Source organism: Catharus ustulatus, chromosome 2 (genome assembly GCF_009819885.2).
Source record: "Catharus ustulatus isolate bCatUst1 chromosome 2, bCatUst1.pri.v2, whole genome shotgun sequence".
NCBI lineage: Eukaryota > Metazoa > Chordata > Aves > Passeriformes > Turdidae > Catharus > Catharus ustulatus.
In genome coordinates this window covers 107,247,907-107,271,253 of record NC_046222.1, presented here as the reverse complement: position 1 = coordinate 107,271,253, position 23,347 = coordinate 107,247,907, and the positions used below count along the sequence as shown (strand labels likewise).

Here is a 23,347-nt window from a genome sequence, read left to right as displayed (position 1 = left end):
TTTATTCTCATTTATGTAGGTTTGGAAAGGATTTTCTCATTTGTTTTCTATATGCAGAGATGTTCAAAATATCTTATCCTTGTTATTGTTATTTAGTGTCAAATACCTCATACCAAATAAAACCAGGATGTATTTTGGGTAACTGTGGAACAGCAGGTCCTGAAGGGTTTAAAATAGATGACATATGATACCAAGAATAGCCCAGTGCAACGTGGCCAACCTGAGAAACTATTCAAAGAGCAAACCAAAATGGAGGGCACTTCTATACTCCATTCTTTCACTAACATTTATTTTGCTATTTTTGCCTTGTTTTGCTTCAAGCTTTTAATTAAGATTTCTTTGGCTTTGCTGACCCATTTCTATATTGTTAAAGGCAACAGAAAAGAAGCTGCCAGGATAGCAGAAGAGATCTATGGAATAGTCCCAGGTAAAGTAAAAACATGAACTTTCTAACATTTAAATATTTTATTTGCCACATTTTTGTAACTTGAGGATTTAAATCTGTGAGTTGCCATGAAATGAGGGATTTTTTGCTAAATGCATGGGTAAATGTTTTAACCTGAAGTGCTTCCCATTTCTGGGGTCTTTGCAGTGTCTCTATGTGTTGGCATGATTTAGGTGTGCAAAATATGAGACTCCAACAATTACCCAGCTAGAAGGAGGACAACATTTGTTCAAGGCCCTATGGTAAATAAAAATATTTTTCTCAGATGCAAGGTGTTCTTTATCAGTGATTACAGATGGGTTTACAAAATATCCAGTTTCACTGCCAGAGAATATTTAGGGAAAAGTTTAGCACATTGATTTTCTGAAAGGAGATGCTAGGAGGATATAAGGAGGATATAACTAATGCCTTTATGAATCCAAGCCAAAAATCCTTGTTTTGTTAAATCAGATGATGAAAATGAATGCAGCTAAAATAATTCTGAAAAATACACAGCACAAGAATACATTTTATTTCCTTGGTTACTTAGTAGTTCATGGTTTAGGTTTTTCCTAGTGATTTTAGTCATTCACATCACTGCCATGATACTGAGTAGGCATGTGTTTGCATTCCTGTTAATTCCACTAATTAAAATGACACAGTATTTTCAATTTACTGCAAATGAGGGCTTATTTTCCTAGCTGAAGATTCTTATCAGCATTGTGACATCACACATTTCTACGTGAGTCATTTGTTGGGCACTTGCTTCCTGATTGTGCCATCGTGAACAGGCACAGGAACACATCAGAACACAGATGGTGTGGGTTGGCCACCCAAAGAACGGAGATTAAGATCTGGCCAAGAGAAATACTGCAGCCAAGCACTTTTGACAAAGCCTTTATGAAGCCTGTATATATACAGGCATGTCTTGGTTATTAATATGTTTTTTATTCTCTAGAATATAATTCCAGTCATTTCTTGCTGTCATTTTTTTCCATGTGCCTTTATGCAATCACCTGGTGAAGAGCAGTTTTTGCTTCAAGCAGGTTCTTATTGAGGTGACTTGAAATTCAACAGGCTGTAACATAGTTTTATCTGCAAGTTTCCATTTGCAGAAAGCCATTAAGGATAATCTTACAAAATGTAAGCTCACGTGATGTTGTTGTTGGGGCACTATATCGTATTACAGTTAGAGCTCCACAAGCTTTTCTCTCTGCAGTGGAGCAGCACAGCAGCAGGGCTGTGCAATTCCTCTGCAGGCATTCAAAAAGAGCCTTTTCAGTCATGTCGCTCCCAGCTGAGAAGGGGAGGTGTGCCCCATACGGGAACTATATTTGCCACACATTTCAGGGAGGTAGGTGGTGTGGCTGGTGTGGAGGTGTGCAGCAGTGTGTGTTGTCCTGAGGCTGTGTGTGCATCCACGTGCATTGGAAATGCCCTGCAAATGCATGTGAGAACACGCACTCGCACGTGTTGTGCTCTGCATAAAAGGTTAAATAAGGCCTTGTAGCTCTGTCTGAGTAACTCCTGAATCTTCCTGCTGTGTAAGGGCTCTGGGCTTTGACACTTGCAATATCTTCTGACTTTCTGAACCCAGCTTGCCTATTTCAGTCACCAGCATGATGAGTGGGGTATTTGGGATGTTTTCAGGAAGATGTTTCTTGGTCCCTACTGGGTTCCTGTTTCCATCATTTTAATTGATGTGTCATTCAGAACCTTGCCATATATTGTGCTAGCTGGTCTTTCCATGCCAGTTTCCTGCCTTAGGAGCCCAGGAAGTGCTAGGTAAATAAATGGAAACAAAAGTAATAATTATAGTTAAAACTGTAACTCCAATAGCTAAAGTGCATCCTGGTGTCTGGGAAACAAAAGGAGACTCCTTTGGCAAGGGTAAAACCTGTGCTATGTCCTTGGCCTCAAGTCCCCATGGATGTGTCTGTGCCTCTCACTGGTCTCTCCCTGCCTTGGGTAGCATTTGAAATGGAGATAAATCACCCTTTCCATTCTCTCTGGTGTGCAGCACAGCTGAAAAAATTAAACAGGACATGAGTTTCAAATACAGTGCCCATGGGTTTGCTGTACAACAGAGCATGAATGCAAACACTGGTATTGTTTCTGTCCTGTGGTACTGGAAAGGCAGCTGGCCTTTGGAGAAATACTTATGACACACTGTGTCACAGCATGGTTATAAATGTTAATATAGGACAAGTAAATTTGCTCTCTACTTGAGTGGCAGGGGTTTAACCTGAGCTGAATGTCTATGCCTGTAGGAAGTAGCTAGGCTAAAGAATTATTTTTCTTGGTACATAAATAGATTAGGATAAGAAAAAGGGCAAGCAGGCCTACGTGAAGGAGTCTGAACAGTTCAGCATCTCAAAATTATTAAAGAAGAAAAGTAAAGCCTTCAGGCAGAATTTGTTTTTCCATGTACTTCCTAACATATTTCAGTGAAGAGAATGATTAAACCTGTTACATGGTAGTCTGAGAGGGAGGATGTTATTTATGAAATTGTCAGTTCAGGAAATAAAACTGCCAAGGACATGCCAGAATTCATTTGATGGACAAGTCAACCCTGCTATGAGGCTCTTAACAAAGTGTCAGAGAAGCTGGGATGCAATTTGTGACAAGAGCTCCTGAGGAAATGTGGAGGTTGTTATGGTTTTGAGTAGGAGAATTGCAGGGTTCTGAAGTCTCCCTGTGAGACCCAGTAGCATTAAACTCATGATCTTTGCTGAAACATGTTTTTAGCTGTTCTTTTAAAAGTTCTGCCAAGAAGCTTTCGTTCAGGTCCCTTAGTGAGCAGCCAGCTTTCTCAGGATTGCTGTCCCCTCAGCTGCTCTGCTGAATTGAATTCATAAAACATTTTCACCGCTGAGCCCACGCTGATTTCAGTCCTGATGTGCATTTACACGTGGCTGTGCTTGCCTGTCCTCCCCAGATCTGCTTTTGCTGCATACCTGAATTAGCTCCCGTGCATTTGCTGTTTCAGGCAGCTGGGCAGACCGATCCCCTCTTCACGATGCTGCCTTCCAGGGACGCCTTCTCTCTCTGAAAACCTTGATTGCACAGGTAAAAGCCCACAGGTAAAGAAAAGGCTGGGAAGAAAGGTGGTTTCACATGAATTGCATTTATGGGCTGGTGAGCTGGCAATAGACTGCAACAGGGCATAATAAATATGGCTGTATGAATAATGTATCAGCACAAACACCTCTGGGCTGTATTAGTTTGCTCAGTGAAGAAGCTGGGGACGAGCCTGGGACAGGCTATCACAGCTTGCAGCTTGCTGTATAATAAACAATGATCCTTGTGCTCTTTCTCAATGATGAACCATGCAACTAGGCTTGAGAATAGGGACAATAAATATATCTATATGTAGGCTATTAAAAAAAAAAACCTAAACAGTAAAAAAACAGTAAAAAGTGCATCTTGCTTTTTATAAACTCAGTCTACAATCCCCTGCTCTAAAAGGAAACCAAGAGCTCAGGCAAAAGGAAGAGAGGAGGAGAGAATATATGAGAAGGAAGAGGCTGGATATGAAAAGAGATAGGTTATGGTTCTTTGTGCTCTGCCAGTCATCTTCCTTACCACTTTTGCCTAAACTCAGTATCCTCATATAGCACAACTAGGTAACTGTCCCCCTCTCCCTCTTGCCTCCAGGGCAACTGCAGGGAAATTAATTCCCTGAATGTAAAGCTTTTGACTTGGCTGTCAGACTTTTTGTAGTCAAGGTAAGTAATTTTTACCAGAAGCCACAGCTCTAATGGAAACATCGTCAAGGAGTGGAGCTGCCAATGTGAAAGCCTCCTCTCCAGACATCTCTTGAGGCACAGCTACAGCTAAAAAAAGATGCTGTTTACAGGCACTATTCACCCTCCCGTTTTCTCATCCTGACATAAAGTGATTTTTATGGAAAAGGAAATGATGGAAGCTAGAATAAAAAGAAAGAGGCTTCATTCATTTAGGGATTTGATAGTTTTCTGACCCCTCTATCCCCATTTTTTCTGATCTTACACATGTTGTGGTTATTCAGCAGATGCCCTGGTTATGCACTGTCCGTGGCTGTATACTGAGGAAGCACCCAATGGTGTGTGTGGTTACACCATTTAGTTAACCCACCCTTTCTCCTTTCCCTGAAGACATTTAATTTTGGGAGCAAAAGATGAAGATCTTTGCTGATGAAAAGAGATCAAGGCAGCAATGTCTGTAGAGCCTGAATTGGAGCTGAGTCACCACAGATTGATAAAAGCAGGGATGGACACAGGGAGGTGATGTAGCACTGGAGATTAAAAATGGCTCAAGAACTCACCAATGCCTGTTTCAATGCCTGAAAAAAGAGTTTGCTTTTTCATGTACATTGAAAACAAGATTTATCATTAATGATGTTTGGCAAACAGCCGTTGTAAGATCTACAACTTATTCTCCATTTTGCAATGGAAGGAATTGCTGTTTTTCCCAAGATATCAGTGCTTATTCTTTCACTTGCCGTGACTGAGTTTTATTTGTTAAATATACACATGTATATACGAATAATCATTGAGAATAGGTCTCCTTATTAGGAGTCTCTAGAAGGAATTCATCTGGAAGGAATATGCTGATCACGAACTATGAAACAACCCTACAATTAGAAAATTGAATAATGTCTATTTTTTTCAAGGTTTTATCTATCCCCCTAGCACAATTGTAATCCATGAAAAATTTTACAAACAACTTCTACATTAATAATATTTTCACATGACTGCAAAAGATTGGTTTTCTATCATATAATGCTAAGCCTGAAGTGTTTACAGTGCTTTTAATACTCACAACATCAGGACTGCTGACTTTTCTGCCATGTGAGGTTGCTCCCAGCTATTCCTTTCTGCCCATTGCATTGGGTACTGTGTGCCAAAAAGTGCATTGCTGCCATCTCGTGAGCTGCCCTGTCTATAGCACATCAGGCAGACACCAACTGTGCTTCAAAATATGATATCAAGTGGAAAATGGAGCTGCTTACAGCCTTGTGTGTTCTCACACACAGTTGCAATATCCTAATTAGCAGGAGATTTAGTTGTATTCAGAGGAAGACACATATGACAACTGTTTTCCCCTTTGTGAATATGTCTGGTTTGTCTTTGTGCAGGAACAGATATGGCAACTGTCAATTAGGGGAATACCTGAAATAAGGCATTTGTAAATCACTGGGTTTTTTTCCAGTATAAAACATTTCCTGGATGATCAGATAAGAGGAACTGAATTGTGGGTGAGATTTGACTAATCTCTCTTACAGGTTTACCAGATACTTATTACCTCTGAGTGAAACACACTTGGGTACCCCATGTAGTGAATGAGACAACTTTCAGGACACAATTTGTCTGCCCTACTGGAAGCAGCTGCTTTAGCACAGGATGAATCATATCCTAGGGAATCCTGTTTTTCCCTACTGAAGGAGCTGCAGATACCTGTGCCAGAAGCATCCTCATTCAGGGAGGTGAATCCCTCCAGCTGTAGCTCCTGGTACAGGACTTTTTAGGAAAGGGATTGCCACCCTTATAAGTTAAAGAAATGTGATGTCTTTCCTGCAATTGTCAGTGCATCACAAAGAGCTGGAAATAGAAGGCATAGCTTGTAATTGCTTCCCCTTTAACCCCATCACCAGCTGAGGTTTGTGGGGACAAGAACTGAATCACTGAGCAGCATTAATCCATCCTGAGCCCTTTCCCTGGACACACACCACTGGCATGGCTCTCCCTGCCATGGGCAGCCCTGCAGGAGCTGGGGTGGAGGCAGGGCTGTCCCCTCACCCCCAGTCCTGCCTTGCAGGGTTTCAACGTGAACCTGGTGACCACAGACCGTGTGTCAGCTCTCCATGAAGCCTGCCTGGGTGGGCACGTGGCCTGTGCCAAGGTGCTGCTGGAAAATGGGGCTCAGGTAAGAGCTGGGGATGCCGCTGGGGATGTGGGCAGCTGGGAACGGATGCTCCCCACATCAGTGGGGATGTTGGACATGCTGCCCATGTGGCAGGGCCAAGATGCAGAAATGTGGAAAAACATCACAGTGTTCTGTTTCCCTGGGTGATAGATTTGTCTCCCCCTTGTATCATCCTTTTATCTTCTTTTGTTTTCCTTTGTGTGTGAAACACAGTCACAATTGATGGAAAACAAATGAAAGATGCTAAACTTGAAGAAAGTAATTCACATCTTTAGCCTCCCCCTCCTCCCTCAGCAATAACCACTGGAATTACATCTGGTTTTCCATGGGAAGGTTTGGGAATCTCTTGTAAGTAAAAATGGATGTGCTTGAAGCAATGGAACATTTTATCTGCTAATAAAATAACAATTCTCACAGCTGGACCTAAGGCAGAGTACATGTTCACAACAGAGATTAGGGAATGGATGAAATATATAAGAATATTTTTATGTCAGCTGGGTTTTCAAGCAAAATTTATATGGCAAGAAATCAAGCAGCAACAAAACAGTCAAGAGACTTCCAGTGACTCCAGCAGCTCCAGCCACACCTGCCTGATGGCACTCGGAGGAGGTGAGGGCTGTGGAAATTTTGCAAATTGGCACGTGCTTGCATAATCCATTGCCCTTCTCCAGTGTGCCACAGAGTTACAGACATGCAGATTTGTTTCATAAACTGGCCCTGAGGGCTTGCCGTGTAGTTAAACAGTACAGACAGTGATATACTGTGATTCTTGGGTGTCCTGTGCAAGGCTCCATGAGCCCTTCCAACTCAGCATATTCAGTGACTCTGTGATTCTGCATTTCTGTAATTCTGTGATTCTGGGATCTACAGCTCTGCTGGCTGTCCCAATGGAGAATGGCAATAGAGGTTCTTGCCAGGTGTTTACATCAGAAGTTGGGGAAGAAAATTTCTGTCTTGCATAGACACACATGCATATCAACTCCTTCAAGCTCCTTTTCTGTTTGGGATTATGTTTCTATGAAAATTTCTTTTGCTGGAAATGTGTTTTCAGGTGGAAGTATTAAACAGAAAGTAAATGCTTTCATTTAAAAACCAAAGCCATTTTCTTTTGAGGGTGTTCCACCTTGAGGCTGGTGCAAACTAAACAATCTTGAAGATACTCAATTTCTTTGCATTAAAAATAAGAAAGAATAAAAAATTGCAATTTTTAGCAGCTCCAGCAAGAACATTCATAGCAGGCAGGGTTTCTGCCTCATGGCACTATTTGGAAAGAGAACAGATGTCAAAGGAGAATGTTATACGTGTTGTGTCACAACATAGAACTCAGAAAGTTGTAAATACAATAATTCCTGAAATTACACAAGACAAGAGTCTCACTGTGGTGCACTCCTGGTGTGTTGCAGCACAGGAGGGGCATTACATGGGTGCTCCCCTCAAACAGGATTATCCTGAGTGTGTGTTTCCTGCAGGTCAATGCAGCCACCATCGATGGGATCACTCCTCTGTTCAACGCCTGCTGCAGTGGCAGCGCAGCCTGTGTCAGCATGCTGCTGGAATTTGGAGCCAAGGCACAGCTGGGGAACCACCTGCCTTCACCCATCCATGAAGCAGTCAAGAGAGGTGATGCTCTGGGTGTGAGGGGTGAGCCAAGCCAACAATAACTACATGACAAATGTGTCTTTTGTTATTGTCAAAGCATTAAAAAAAAAATCCATATCAGTGAAGACAAACAGGTTTGGCTTTTTCACAGCTCTTGTGCCTCTGTCTGGGTGTGTTCTGCTCTGCAGCAATTCAGTGAGAGCTCTTCCCCCCACAGGTCACAGGGAGTGCATGGAGACCCTTCTGGCCCATGAGGTTGACATTGACCAAGAAGATCCCCAGCATGGCACCCCTCTCTACATGGCCTGCACATACCAGAGAACTGAATGTGTCAAGAAGCTTTTGGAGCTAGGTACACCTGGAAAAGGGGCTGGGGGAGAGCTATGGTGGTGTGAACCAATGCTGCTGGTCTCTTTGAGCTGCCTCTCTAGTTAAAACATCGTGGGTTATATCCACAGAGTTTTTTGGGAGCCTGACTCCCTCAGACTCATTTGAGGGCATTAAAAATTTCCCCTGTGTTGATAAAGAAATTATAATTTCCTAAGTAAAAATCCCTCTTAATTACAGACACCTCCCTGAGGCTATCTGAATGTGAAAACAGAATTCTTTTAGTTTTCTAGCATGATAACAGGAAGGACAGAAAATGGTGTCTGATATTACTGACCAAAATCAACTCTTGCTTAACATAGCAGTTTATCAGAACCATTAATTTCACCTCCTTCTCAGTGGATGATGAGGGCAGCAGTAAAGCTGCTTGGAAGAGTAATCACTGCGGGTCCAGGCACAGGCTATGAACCAGATAAATTTTTGCTGTTAGTGTGCATTAGCTGACTTGCACCTGCTCAAAGTGTGGCCCTGCTGTGCCCAGCCAGCCTGGGCAAGCATTTTTCTTGCTATGCTTCTGGAGTTATTACAATGAAATACCTAAAGATTTTTGGGTTTTTTTTTCCTCTGGAAATTAAATAACACACTCCATGTTAGATTTTATGCCATTAACAACTTGAAAGGGCATATGGTGGGTTTTGAACATGGGTTGAAGGTGAAGCTGCTCAATTCTGAGCATTGCAGACAGGGTTTGGTGGCCCAGAGCACTCTTACAGAGCAGTGTCTGACCTGGTGAGCTCTGCACAGCTGCTGGTGAGATGGGGAAGTCCTGTGTGCCATCCATCCCCTTCATTTATTGAGGCTTCTGGTGGAAACCAGCCTGTGTGATGCAGGTTCAGACAGCCCCTGCTGCCTACCAGATCTAACCATGAGCTCCTGTTCCCCAAGGAGCCAGTGTGAACGTGGGGAAGCGACTGGACACCCCCCTGCATGCAGCAGCGAGGAAATCCAGTGTGGAGATAGTTGTCCTGCTGACAGACTATGGGGCTAACCCAAAATGCAGAAATGCTGACCTCAAATGTGCCCTGGATCTTGCCACACCCCACAGCAAAGTGGAGCAGGCACTTCTGCTTCGGGAAGGTAATGGCTTCCTTTCTTCTTCTTTTTTAACTAAGGCAGTATTTTTATCCTTTATCTAAGTAGATTTCCTTAACTGTTTTTATAAGTAATGCTCTACATAAATTCTCTTACTTTCTCTGCTGCCTTCAAACCTCCACACATTACACAGAAATTGGTTTTGTTGCTAGAGCAGACACCTGGTGCTGTGGTTTTAGCAGGTAAATCAGTCAGTTATTCTGTGCTTTCTTTTCCTGTCTACTGAAGGAAAATGATATGTGTTTACCTAGTGGGACTCCTAGGGTTAAAAACTAATGTGAAAGTTTATTAATAGATAACATTTTAGTACCACCATCCAGTGTTCAGCCTTGCACCACGGCTCAATGAGCAAGTGTGTCTCTGTTGCCAGGAGAAAGCAGAGCTCTTTGCCAGACAGCTCTTCAGCTTCACAGCTCTTCCTTCATGGGGCTGCAATCCCAGCACAGATCAGAACTTTGCTGTTTATCTTCAGGCTTCCTGCAATTAATTACCTTCCCAGTTTACTGGAAGAAACCTCTGAGCAGAAATTAATCAGGATCCTCTTGTGCTGTTTTCACCTGCACAACATTTGGCCAGAACTTGATGCATCCAGGAGCAATATCCCTGTGCTATGGGCTTGCTGAATTAGTTCCCCCTCCTCTAATCTGTTTCCCAGCTCACTGGTGCCCTGTTAGCTGGTCTGTGTCCCCCTGAGGCTCCTCTGGCTCAGAGGGTGAATGGTGTTCCCCCCATGCAAGGCAGCCTCCCACCTTCCTGAGCCTGCTCACAGCCCTCCAAGGACCAAAGTGTACGTGCACAAAAAACCCACTTACAAACAGCTCTGGTGTGGTAAATTAATAAATGTCAGTGTTGCACACAGGCTTTGTGCCAACCCTCTGAACACAGGTGGGCTTTATGGAAGAAATGAAACATTGGCTTAATACTCTTCTGTCCTGCTCCCTTTCTCCATGACTTTTCATCTAGAGCTTTAATTTGTCTTGTCTAAAACCTTCTGGGAGGAATTTTGTTTGAATGCTTCTCACCTTGTGTGACTTCTGTCCCCATACCTGAGTCGCCCAGGGCTCAGTGGCAGACTGTGGGAGTAAAGGCAGTGCTGCCAAGTGTCCTGCATGAATCAGTCTGTGCAGATAAAGAAATATCCTTAATAGAAATCATTTTCTCTTCTCGAACTTTCCTTCTGATTTCCACTCTCAGCTTGTCACCATCTTCCCCTGTACAGCCAGAAAGGCTCTAAAGGCATTTCAGTTCCTGCTGACTCTGTTTTTCAGGCATGAAGTTTTCTCAGTTTCCTCACCTTTGGTCCCACTTTCAGATATTTTGCTATGCTTAACATGCAGCTACTCTTTTCCCCTACTTCTATGTTTTCTGAGTTCCTTCTGTTTGAAATAAGAACTCTAGGCTAAAGAATTTCTCTACCCCTAATTTCTCTGCTGAGGTTACTTAGATGGTTCCCTTTAATTGTTCCTCTCACTAGCTATTAAGTGATGTGAAATATTTAATGTGTCTGTTTTCCTAAGTGCTTTAGATGATAGTTTCTTTCTTCACTTCCAGTGACAGTAGTACAAATGTTCTTTTATATATATGCCATATTTTTCTATTAATTTCTTCTCAGAGGAGATATTATCAGTCTGTTTAAGTTCCTAAATTTTCCCATAGTAAAAGTACAGATAAGAAGCTTATCTGTAAGATACAAGTACAGGCTTTTAAGCCCACATCTCTACCTATTATTCCTTATCAGACTCTGCTGTGATTACTACTGTTAGGACAGAAACTGGAGTAGAGGGGCAAGAGAGGGTTCAAAAACCAAGCACCTCTGGGCAGGTGAAAAGGTTACATCTGGAGCAGCTCTGGCAAGAGGAAAGTGAAGGAGGGCAGGGGCACATTCACCAGCAGGGTGCATTTGCACAGGCAAGCTTGTAGTTGCAGAAGCAAGGGAGCCTCATACCCAGTGGTTTTGTGCCCTGCATGCCCCTCACCTGCCCCGTGGTGGGGAGTGGTGGGGACAGCTCCTGGTCACCCTGCAGGGAAACACTGGGGCAGCAGCACTGTGGGCAGCACTGTGCCAGCCACTGCCCAGGATGAGTCCTCTGACAACTTTCCAACAACTCAGCCCTCTGATGTTTAACAAGAATTCTCACATGCAACAAGGGAAGGGCAAAAAGGCTTCTCAACTTGTTTTTTTGTTGTTGCTTTTCTTTCTTTTTTTTTCCCTCAATATCTTTTTGAAGTTTTCCTTTCAGCCAGACTTAGCTAAAATTAAATGACATAGTAAGAAATGTTTTGAGGAGCGCTGGAGGACTGACTGACAAACATAAATATTCTGAGACTGTAAAAAGGCTAAGTAGCAGTTACTACTTGTGCAGGTACCTGCTGAGACACCAATAGTTGGAAAAAGCGTTTTCTGTATATATGAACAATTAGCTGTACTTATCCTTTATCCTCACAAAACTGCTGGGGGCTGTCTTACGTCCTGAGCAAGGGCTATGCATTCCAGAGCTCTCTCTCCAGTGCAGACATTTTATGGTATTTTTAGGTGTTTGCTCAAAAATAGATGCCAAACAGCCTAGCTGTGCATACAGAAAAAGTCTTTATAGCTCACAGTTTTCAAATTGCTAAACCAACTCTGACAACACGACTTAAATATGAAAAATGATGTATCTTACTCGCCTGACTTCAGCAAGTCATGACATAGTGCTTGTTCTGAGTGGCAAATCTCGCTGGGGTTTGTTGCTTGGACTCATACTGGTGGTGTGTTTGAGGGTGCTTATTGTTGCCTTGTCTCTGTCCCCAGGCCCTGCCAGCCTTGCCCAGCTGTGCCGGTTGTGTATCCGGAGGCACCTGGGCCGCTCGTGCCTGTACACAGTGCCCAAGCTGCGCCTGCCCGAGCCTCTTGAGAACTTCCTCCTTTATCGGTAGCTCTGTGACTGCCTTCAGACTGGAAAACAAAGAGGAACAATTTGTTGTTTACTCCAAGATTATTATAGCAAAGAAAAAAAAAAATCAAAGGCATCATTTACTGTCTTCTGTGGCTACCAAACATTGGCTGCTATGTGACAGTGAAAATTGAAAACACCTTTGCACAGGCAGTGAATGCTATTATCAACACAGTGCCCTCACAATCTATTGCCACATCAAGTTACACCAGCCTGGGAAGTTCTAGTCTGTAAACAGCTCACTTGACACGTTTGTAGATGCATATGCACGTATCCAGCCATCCACACACACACACACAGAGATTTCCCCTGCATTTAGGGCTATATTTATTTGTGCAGTATCTTTCTTCCCTTTATCTATCCAATCTCCATGTCAAAATCAAGGCTGTGTATGTTTTTATTCCATTAGTACATGAAAATGAAAGCTTTCAGTGATGAACATCAGATGTATACAATATATTGCACATCTTTTATCAGCTTTGATTTTGCATCCTTTCATCTCCTTCCAGTTGTCTACTGGAGCCCTATCAATTTCCAGCAGTCTCTGGCTGTCCAGCCACAGTACATCCCTGAGCACAGCTATCCCCAATGCTAACAAATCTTGTCTTTGGAGGGACAAGCAAAGTTATGAAAGCAAGTGCAGGAGTTTTGAGTAAACCCACAAAAATGTGTGAAATTCTTTAAAAATCCTTTCATCTTTTCCAGAAAAAATACCCTCCAAAGTTATATCACCTGTGATCTGGCTGTATTCATTACATGAACATTTTTTCATAGCTTAATTCCATGACAGAATGTTTTTATAGGCATAGTAGGTGATATTTCAATGTCCATCCTTTGCAAGGTTTAAAGAAAAGCAAAGGAAGGAGTGCTCTTTCTTTTGGCTTTGCATACTTGACATTTCTCAAGGTAAGTCCTTGGACTGTGGAGCTGGAGAGAAGCAGGGCCAGTAAAGGCAATTGTGCATCATCCAAATATTGTCCTTTTGGGACTGGATTGTTAATGGAAAAATGTTGGATTTTCCTCACTAGGATTGGTTTGCAGGCTTATCTGTTACCTCACCCCCTATTCTAGAGGTTTTAATTGTCTCCCTAGGAAAAAGGATATTTTAGAGTGTTATAAACTTGTCCATTGTGGTATTAGTTTAAATAATGTGAGGATTAGTAGCTTGGAAACAGCAGGGCTGAAATCACACACCTTTTTGACTTGAGAAACGTGGGATCCAGTGACAGTTGCTGTGCCTGTTTGACTTTGTAAAAGTTTATTTTGTTTTCCCTGGGGAGGTTTCCTGGGAAACATTTCTTCAGAGCCAGGTTTTGGTAAACTTCTGCCATGACACAGGCAATGGTGTTTCACTAGCTGTAGTAAAACACGAAGCAGAATGAGAAGCAGTCTGTCCCCATTCTGCTCAACTTCTCAGGTCCAACAGGCTGCTGACACATTTTCAGGCTGTGAAATGTAGTGGTTTCTTTATGAGTTAGGCATACTGGTACCAATTTTCACTGCCCATACATCTTAAGTCAGAGGGAATTGGCCCCCTTGGAGCCTGGATACAGGACTGGCTTCCAGCAGCATTCAAGCTCTGTCCCTGCTCCAGCAGCAGCCTCTGGTTCAGTGTTAATCCCTTAATGTCACCATGACAGTTTCTCTGAGACAAAGGTCTAATGTTCCCCATATTTCTTTATGATTGATTCAGCACAAGTAAGATAAATTGAGCTCTCAGCAGCTCATGAGACTGGACCTTCAGCACTACAGCCAAAAATGGATGCAGTTTTCAGCCTGTGTTTGCACATACTGAATGTTATCTGATGGCAAGAACTGTTGCCCATGAAGTTGTCAGTGACATCAATGACCTTGTATGGTATAATACATCATGAATCTCAGAGATTTGAACACTAAATTCTCAAGAGCCTTTGAAAATCAAATTCTATCAAGAAAGAAATGTCTTTATTAATCTGATGTCAGCTGATCTCTCTCAGTTCTATCTGTACTGCAAACTCACCTGCTCTGTTAATAGGGTTGCAGTGAGAATGCCATCTGCTCTCTAAATGGAGAGACAGAGCCTCAGCTGTGTGAGCTGTCAGACTTGCACTGCAATCAAGGGACTAAGGCAATTTATGGGATCTATTTCAGAACGTGTAATGCTGAATTGATCCCCTTCTGCAATCATCAATGAAAGCAGTATTTCACTTGCATAGGATTTTAAATTGGAAAAATATATCTCCATTAAGAAAATGCAAAGTCTATTCAGCCTCTCATAAAGTTTTATCTCAAGAAGCAGAAGGTGCCCTATATTTATTCCTGATATTAGTTTCCCATGGAAAAAAATCATCTTACCTTTCCTTCTTCGTGGAGACATCATTCTCTCTGAAATTCTGTAAATCAGACAGCCTTAATAAATCAGAAGAGAAGTTCAGAAGTCCTGAGATTAAGAAATTTAATTAGAAACTTTACCTAGACTTTCTTGCTCTTACTTCAAAATATGAAGTTACCCATTTAATTCTCATGAACTGTGCTTTGTGTCATAACAATGCATGGAAATACTGAGGAAATAGCTGGAGGAGGTATTTAATTTTTTTTTCAAAATTGCCATCTCAGGTGGGGATAAGGAAAGACTGGGACAATTTTATATGAGGTTATTAAGTCTTGATGATTTTTCAAAATGAGTTTGGAAAATATCTGTCAGATGTTTTTCTGAAGGTGGGAGAAGGGAAGCTAATCTCACAAGGTCTCTTGTTTTAAAACAAGTGATGTCTTCTCTGTCATTCCATGATCATTGACTGAAATCAGTTATTTGGGTAAGGTATGGTTTTCCTGAGGATACAGACATTTTTATGTGCTGCAATTCCACTGCTATACAGTGCTCTCTCAGTCTCTTGCCCAAAACCTGGCTCCACAGGTTTCCCTGTAGCTTGAGATTAATTTTCCCCAGTTTTCTCTGTAAGCATTATGGCCAATGGGCCACATCCTCGGGGACATAGAACAGTGAGTATAAATAAGCTGACACATTTTGGGAGGGCTTAATAAACAATACTTCTTAAGGTAGCTAGGAAAGAAGTTTCATTCTGATTTGGCTCCAAAAAGATTTATGTTTTGACCTCCTGATCAGCCTGTTGGGTTCAAGGTGACCTCTGTTCCCACAGTGCAACTCTGCTATTGGCATTTTACAATCCTCCATCCTCTCCAGAACTCAACTTTTTACAGCAGATCTGCCTGAATTTCTGTCTGTCCAGTTGAATCTGTCATTCAGAGAGTGAAATTAAAAAGTGTTGGGAAATACTAGACTGTTGAAACTTGTTGGTATACTGTAGGAGCTGAAATTCCCCTCATCTGCCTGGTGATGCCAACACCCCACCTTCCCAGGCAGATGCAGGCTGTGAGGGAGGCTGTCTGTCTGTCCACCTGTGTGCTCTCTCATTCTGTGATGGGACTTGCCTGTGTCACTCTGGGCAGTGGGACAGGAGGATTATCTCCTCCTGACTCTGTCTTCCCCCAGGGAACTTGAGCCTGGGGGAATACAGAGATTTCTTCTCTCCACACATGCTAGAAATAAACGTTGTGTAGCCCCTGTGCAAATCCCTGCACACGGGGTCAGTGTCCCCTTGGTGCCACTCCCTGCCCTCCTCTTCTGCCTGCTCTGCAGAGCAGGAGGCACAGGGGCTGCCCAGCACCTTTCTGTCCCAAGCCTGACTTTCTCCTGCAGCACAACTCTGCTGTTGGCATTTAATGCCCCTCCAGTCCTTATTGGGTTGAAAATTTTTGTGGTGTGTCCCAGCATGGCATTAGGGCAAGTCTGGTAAGAATGAAAATGAAATACATTCACTGATTCTTAGGTGAAAAATCTGTCTGACCTGTATCCTGGGGTGATGGCTCCTGATGCCTTTGTGTAATTTTTTTTTCCCCAGAAATCAGCATTTCCCACATGCCAATTGTTCCTCATTGTTTTTTTTCTTTTAAGATACTGCGTGAGATGTATAATATATTATTGTCAAATTACAGCTTATTATTATTATACACAGAATTTATACCTAATCTGGTCTTTTATTTCTTGAAAATTCCTTTATTCTTACATTTTATACTATTTGTAGAAACTCATGATGTATGTTGCAAGCAAATGAAAACCTGTGTCAGGTTTCAAATTGAAAAATCTTCAATAAAGGATATCAGGAGTTGCAGAATAAAGCATCATCTGCATATTCAGTTGAGAACAACATCTGGAAGTGGGGAGACAGAGGAATCAGCAGAGCATGTCATACCTGCAGGGCTGTGATCTCATTGTCATCCTGTGACTGGAATGTTAGAATGGAAGGATACAGGATCTTTGGGAAGGGCAGGCAGAGGAGACAGGGAGGAGGTGCCTCCCTCTCTGTCAGTGACAAGCTGGAGTGCATGGATCTCATCCCTTCATGGGGATGGATGAGGTCTTTGGGGTCAGGATTAAAGGGAGGATAGGGACATTATAGTGGGGTTTGCTGCAGGCCCTTACAGACAGCCTCACATGCACAAGCCCTGGTCCTCATGGGGACCTTCTGCCACCCCAGTATTTGCTGGAAGGACAAGACAGTGGGGCATAGGCAAACCAGGAATTTCCAGGAATGCATTAGTAACTTCCTTCTCCAAGTGGCAGATGTGCCAATGAGGAGAGGTGCTGTGCTGAACTTTGTTCTTCCCAAGAAGGAGATGCTGGTGGGGAAGGTAAAGCTCAAGGGAAGCCTTGGCTGCACTAACCATGGAATGATGGGGTTCCTTAAGGCACCTGGAAATGTTGAAGGCCAGGCTGGAGCTTTGAGCAGCCTGGTCTGATGGAAGATGTCCCTGCCTATGGCAGGGAGTTTGGAACTAGATGATATGTAAGGTCTCTTGCAACCCAAACCATTCTATGATTCTGTGAATTTTGCAGTATCCTGCCATATTTTTATCTGTTTGTTACCAGGGAATTGCTAGCAGTGTACTTTTGTGGTGAATGGTTCATTTTTTGCCAGGTCTACCTGCTGGCTATAGAGGATAACATGCCCTAACAGAGTAGAAATTAGATAGAATGGGAAGGGAAGGAGATGTAGAGATTTCCAGAGAAAACCAGAGAAAACTTGTTCTAAATTTTATTTTTTGTCCTAGGAATGTGAGTGAAATGTGGGAATTTTTGTCTTAGGGAATGAAGAATTACAGACTCCACAGACTTACACATTTTATGCTGCCCATATAATTCTCCAGCAGCTTCACAAACATGCTAATTTTTTTTTTTTGAGGGGGGATGGGGGAGGGACAGGATGTTGTTCTCTGCACTTTTCTTGCACTAGATGCTGACTAAATACCTATTTTACTCTGGTCACAATGAACAAATTGTTATGGGCAGTGGCAGTAGCCCTAAATTTCTTGGAAGACTGGTTTACCAATCCCCCCGGGGGTGATAGGGTTTACTTACAGTTGAAACAAGGCATATTTTTTCATGTTTTCTGCATCAAAAACAAAAAAGTGTATTCATCAAACTGTGTAGGAACTAGTGATCTCTTTTCAGTCTGTTTCTATCCCAAGTAAGTAAAATGAAATATTTTTAAGGACATTGGCCCAGAGGGTCATCCTTTCCATATTATTTGTATCTCATTTTCAAAGAGGGCGATGTTTGTTCTTAACTGTTTCAGAGAGTGAGTTCCTGCTGCCTGGAGCCTGATGTGCATAAAAATACTTTGTCCCAGCAGCTTTGTGCCTTTCATTACTGAGTACCTGTTGAAAACCACTTATCCTCAAATATCCCAGAGTAGCTACTAATTAATAAATGTGGTAATTTTTCTTTGCTACTTGTGCTTTCAGGGTCATTACAGATTTGCATCAAGACATATTTTAAACATGGCATCCTGAATAATTACAGTGACTGCAATTGAATGCATTTTTTGGTTGGGAATTTCCAAGACTTCAATGAAAACTTTCCTCTAAATCAATGCCAACAAGGAAAAGTAATTCCATCTTGTTTCCACAGGCAAGTTGCTACAGGCTGTTGGTGTAGAGAGGGCAAGACATTTCCCCCTGAGCTGACACTGCATTTTTTTCTCTTTTACCCCCAAAACCCTCACTGTGAGCAGCCACTGTTGCAGGGCACCACAGCTGCTCTGCTGGGCGTCTGCTAGGATGACACCTCATTTGATATTTCTGAAAGTCTTTGAGCTGAAATGATTCACTGCGCAGAAAATGTCCCTGTCTGGTATTTATCCATTGTAAATGGCTGATAAATACCTGGGCTTTTCATGCCTGCAGCAGCTTGGGAAAAAATATGGTTTTGTGACTGACCATGAAATTACTCATTAGGGGTTTTTTTTTTTACTTTCTTTCATTCTTTCTATTTTTTTTTTTTTATATGTCTCAAGCATGTGACTACAAAGGCTCATCCTTGGTACATTTCGTAATTCTCTTTGCTGGTACAAATCTGTAGCAAATTCTGCCATCAGAAGAAATGGTAAATTGAGTGAGGGTCTTGTTCCAGATCCTCAGATGCCTGCCACAAGAACAGGTGATGAGAAAATAATAACCACCTTTTCGAGTTGAAGAATGAATTAGAGAGCTCTTCTTTTGTGGTCTGCATGTGCAGGCAGCTCCCAGGTCTGCTCTGAAGAGGGCAGGAGTGTGGAGAACTGGCCCCCCAAGCAGTCTGAGGGGATGTGTGGGCTCTGAGGGTGCAGGAGCATGTGGGTCTGACTCTCACTGCCTCCCTGCAGCCTGGCCAGGGCAAGATCTGGCTGCAGACCTTTCCCACCACCCTCCAAAGGGCTCTCGGGGTCCTGGGGAGGCTCTGTCACTCCTGGTTTGGGACATGGAGCACGATGCTGGGAGCTGATGTGAGTGCCCACAGCAGGTCAGGTGCAGCCTGTGGGGAGGTTACCTGCAGCCTGCCGTGCACCAGGGATGTCCCACAGCCCGAGGAAGGAGAGGGGAGGGTCAGGCAGCTGCCACACATTTCCATCTTTATGCCTCAGGTAAGCCCTGCACTCTGAACATCAGTTTCCAGAGGAGCTTTTCCTTCTGCAGCAACACCAGATATTCAGGTGAGTGGCCAAGCTGGATACAGTACTGAGACAAAACTTGTGTGCTCGGCTCATAACCCTTTAGGAAGGGAAACTCTTATTTTTATAACATCAGCATTGTGAATCAGCATCTGTTGGCTGTTTCAGAGGATTTCCAGCCTCATGCAAAACAAAAGCCAAGCTGTGTTCAGGGAAGCAAAGGAAACTTTTACCAAGGCACACTACTGCTGTAGTTGGCTGCTTACTGCAGTCCCAACTTTGCAGTTTCAACAAAGAAAATGCAAATAGCTCCTGGTCCAAGCAGCTAATCTGTCCAACACTAGATAAGTGGATTTCTCAGAAACAAAGATAATGTTGGGAACAGTTCAGAGTATCCTACACATCCTCTTCTCCATTGCACCAAATGCCATCTTCCAGGAGCAGAGCAGGGAGACAAGGGCAGGGGACCTGAGTAATTTCAGTATTTTAGTAACATGTTAACAATCCTTGCCAAAAGAAAATGGGAGCACCTGCAGTGCCTGGGATGCTGGAGGGACCAGACCAGATGCAGGGTCCAGGGACATTTTCTTTGGCTGCCACTATTGCTCAAGCAGTTGAGCTGGCAGCGTTGCTTTCTGAAGCCCATTTTTAGAAGCCAACAGAAGTTCCAGTTCTGGACAAGGGTATAGGAGATCATGGAATAACTTTTGTGTAAGACCACAAATTGTATTTAGTAGAAGTGATAATGTGTGGGCAGCTTTCCCCAAGGGGAGCTCCTGGGAGGTCATGTTGTGGGAACAGCTGGAAGGTGCCGACTGTTCCCATCACAGGAAAAGTGTGAAAAGATGTGCCACATGAGGGACATTTCTAGAGGTGAGCTCCAAGGTCTGGAAAGCAGCCTGTGAGTGTGGGTGGAAGAGCTTATTGAAATGTAATGTGCTCCACAAGCAGTGAACACCTAAGCACCAGGGCAGAGGAGGCTGTCTCTTCATTAGACACCTCCATCCCATGACCCTCTTTCCACCATTCCATCTGCTTTTCCAGTACTCCTTAGCTGTCACTGCTGCTGCCTCCTGGTACTGATAAGCAGTGGGAAGAGACAGAAACTAGGGAAAGGCATGGAAAGTTGCTTTGTTTGGAAGACCCACCATGCAGGGAACGTGCTCTGTGTGGGACCTGCCCTGTGAGTGCTGCCAACCCAGCTGGCTTCTGTGGCTCTGAGCTTGTTTGTGTTACATTTGGGTTTTCACCACACTGGTCTAACCACTGGGATTAGTGGAAAACTCTATTTTTTTTAATGCAAAGTTTCTGACAAAATTAATATTTTTGAAGAAGTAATTTAGCTTTCTTCAGAAATGCCTATTTTACACTGGAAAGATTGGGAACCAAAAAGATTGGCCAGCAAACCAAAGAATTCCCACTGTTTTTCAAAACTAATAATGAGCAGTTAGAAAAGGGGAAGAAATAAATTGAAATCTGCTCTATGCCTGGATTTGGGTTTCACTTAAAAGTTGGTATTGGAAGACTACCTTACAGTTTGCCAGATGCTGGCAGATTGTGCTGAAAAACCCCTTACATCTGTCAAGGACTGGGTTGACACTTCAGCTGTTGTTACACCTATCTGCTTGCTGGTGTGTACTTGTCATGTGAGATGTTTCACCACACTATTCACCTGGCAGTGTGGGCAAACCATGATTGCAGCCCATGAGAGAGGACAAAAACCATCCCAGGAATGACTGAAATCACAATGATTTGGGAAAAAACCACAAAACAAACCCCCAAAAATCAAAAAAACAAAAAACCCCCATCAAAACCCAAATCAAATTTAAACCCACCAGCTTTCAGGGTTTGGATTCTTTTTGCCTGAGCAGGAGTACAAACACGTTTTAAATCCAGTTAGGAAAGCAATGTCAGGATGTATTTTGTAACATATGAAGATGCTTACACAGATGTTCACTGAGAGACAACTGGCACCAGGTGGTGAAAAATGGATTGTTGCTGCTTTTCTCTCTGTGGGGAGAATGCCCCTAATCCCCTTTTTGTCACACTGAATATACAATAACCTTGTTTGCAAGCTCTCATGCAAAGTTTGTCCTGTTTCTTGGGAAATCTTGGTGCTTCTGCACGTCTGCAATGAATTAAAGCACAGATCCAGGTGGTACTGATGTAGCCAAGATGCAACCAAGATGTGTTTGATGTTTTCTTCAGGGTTTTTTTGTTTGTTTTTAGAGTCTGTCTTGCTGTGTAAATTTGCCATCCTGCAGAAGGGAACAGTTACTTGCAGAAGTTTGTCTGGTCCCCAGCCAGGCTGACGGGATGTTTGCAAAGGGAAATTTCTGTGAGGGTGAGAGGAAGGAAAATGAAAACATTTCATGTCAGAAAAACTGTAAAAGAAGGAAAGCTGCTGGAGGAGAGACTTGATTTGAGGACAGGAAATCAGGGATACAAGAACTGGACAGTATCATTAATTTCTGCAAGGGAGAACTTCTCCACTTTGTGTCAAATTTCAGAGCAGCTTTCCAAAGAAAACCCAGGTACCTCTGGAAATGGCGCCAGTGCTTTAGTACTCCTGCGGGCAAGCTCTGGCAGATTCAACTGCTGTGATTTAAAACACAGCTGTCCCAGATGTTTGCCTTGCTTGCTGACTGGAAATTACTGCCTTAGAGGAGGATGTGGCATGTGCTAGGATCTCAGGTTTAGTCTCAGTCTCGAGTTTACAGGCTGGAGAAGAAAACTGCTTTTACAGGTTTTTGGCTGACACAATGGACCATGAACTGAGACACTTGTGGCATCAGTTTGTGGCCAGTGCTGCCCTCCCTTGTGTTGGTAATCTCTGCTGAGAGTTGGGATCCAGGCAGGGAGCAACAGCTTTGATCAGTGCAGATAAATCTGTCTGAACTGTCCAAAACCTGCTCTCTGAGATACAGACACCCCAAAGCTGAGGCTCTGTGGTTCGGGCATTGGGCAATGCCGGCCCCTGTCTGGACTGAGGATGTGTCACTCTGAGCAGCCCCAAAGGCTGTGCAGGACAAGACACAAGACAGTACTCAGGGGTGTCAGACTGGGACCCTTGGCTCTCAACTCAGCCATATTTTAAAGTGGGTTTCAGCTGTTTACTTAATTCTCTGCTCATGATTTAGGGATTCCTTTTACAGTTGGTGAAGACTGACTCTAAAACTCCAACATTGTACCTCCAGAGCAGACATCTAAAGTAGGTGAGACTGATGCCTAGAGGAGCTGGAACAGAGGTTAGACAGAGTTAAGAGGAGTAAAGTGGATTGAGGGGGCTTCAAAGGCCACACCCTGGCAGTGCCAGTGCCACAGCTGTGCCCCTGCCTGGATGGCTCCAAGATAGAAGCATAAAAGGGCTTGGTCACAAGATCTCACATTTTATAGGTTTTAGTCTATTTGCATACAGGAGTTAACTGTCCAATTAATAGCCTCAAATCATGAAGTTTCATCCTCCTTCCTCGCCCTCCCTCCTCTTTTCATGTTGTTGATGCTTGGGGCCTGAAGTTTGAAGAGATTGTCCTTGAGTCCCCAGCTGGAATAAGACTGTTTTGTCTTCACCAACCTTCCAGTGCCTCTGAGCAAAGAATTTCTTCCTAATATCTAATATAAGTCTGCCCTCTTTCAATCTAAACCCACTGATATTTTGTCTGGCACCATCTGCCCATATAAAAAGTCCCTCTCCCTCCTTCTTATAAGCACCTTAAGGTACTGGAAGCCCTCCCAGAGCCTCCCCCTCTCCAGGCTGATCAACTCCAGCTCTCTCAGCCTTTCTTCATGGGAGAGGAGCTCCAGCTCTCTGACCACCTTTGTGGTCCTCCTTTGGACCTGTTCTAACAATTCCATGTTTTTCTGGTGCTGAGGACCCCAGAGCTGGATGCAGCACTCCTGGTGGGGTTTTATGAGGGCAAAGCAGAGTGGGAGAATCCCTCTCTCAGCTTGCTGGCCACGCTGCTTTTGATGCAGCCCAGGGTGCCATGGGCTGTAAGCACACACTGCTGGCTTCA

General features: G+C 43.3%; 1 protein-coding gene across 1 annotated transcript; it reads left to right on the top strand.

The window, feature by feature from the left end:
- Nucleotides 1-249: 249 nt before the first annotated feature.
- Nucleotides 250-12,343, top strand: ASB11 (ankyrin repeat and SOCS box containing 11). The gene is made up of 8 exons (XM_033052426.1): nucleotides 250-427; nucleotides 3,414-3,493; nucleotide 6,224; nucleotides 6,276-6,331; nucleotides 7,801-7,951; nucleotides 8,148-8,282; nucleotides 9,203-9,394; nucleotides 12,201-12,343. The coding sequence occupies exons 1-8, from the start codon at nucleotides 250-252 to the stop codon at nucleotides 12,323-12,325; spliced, it is 918 nt and encodes a 305-aa protein (XP_032908317.1). The 3' UTR covers nucleotides 12,326-12,343.
- The last annotated feature ends 11,004 nt before the right edge of the window (nucleotides 12,344-23,347 follow it).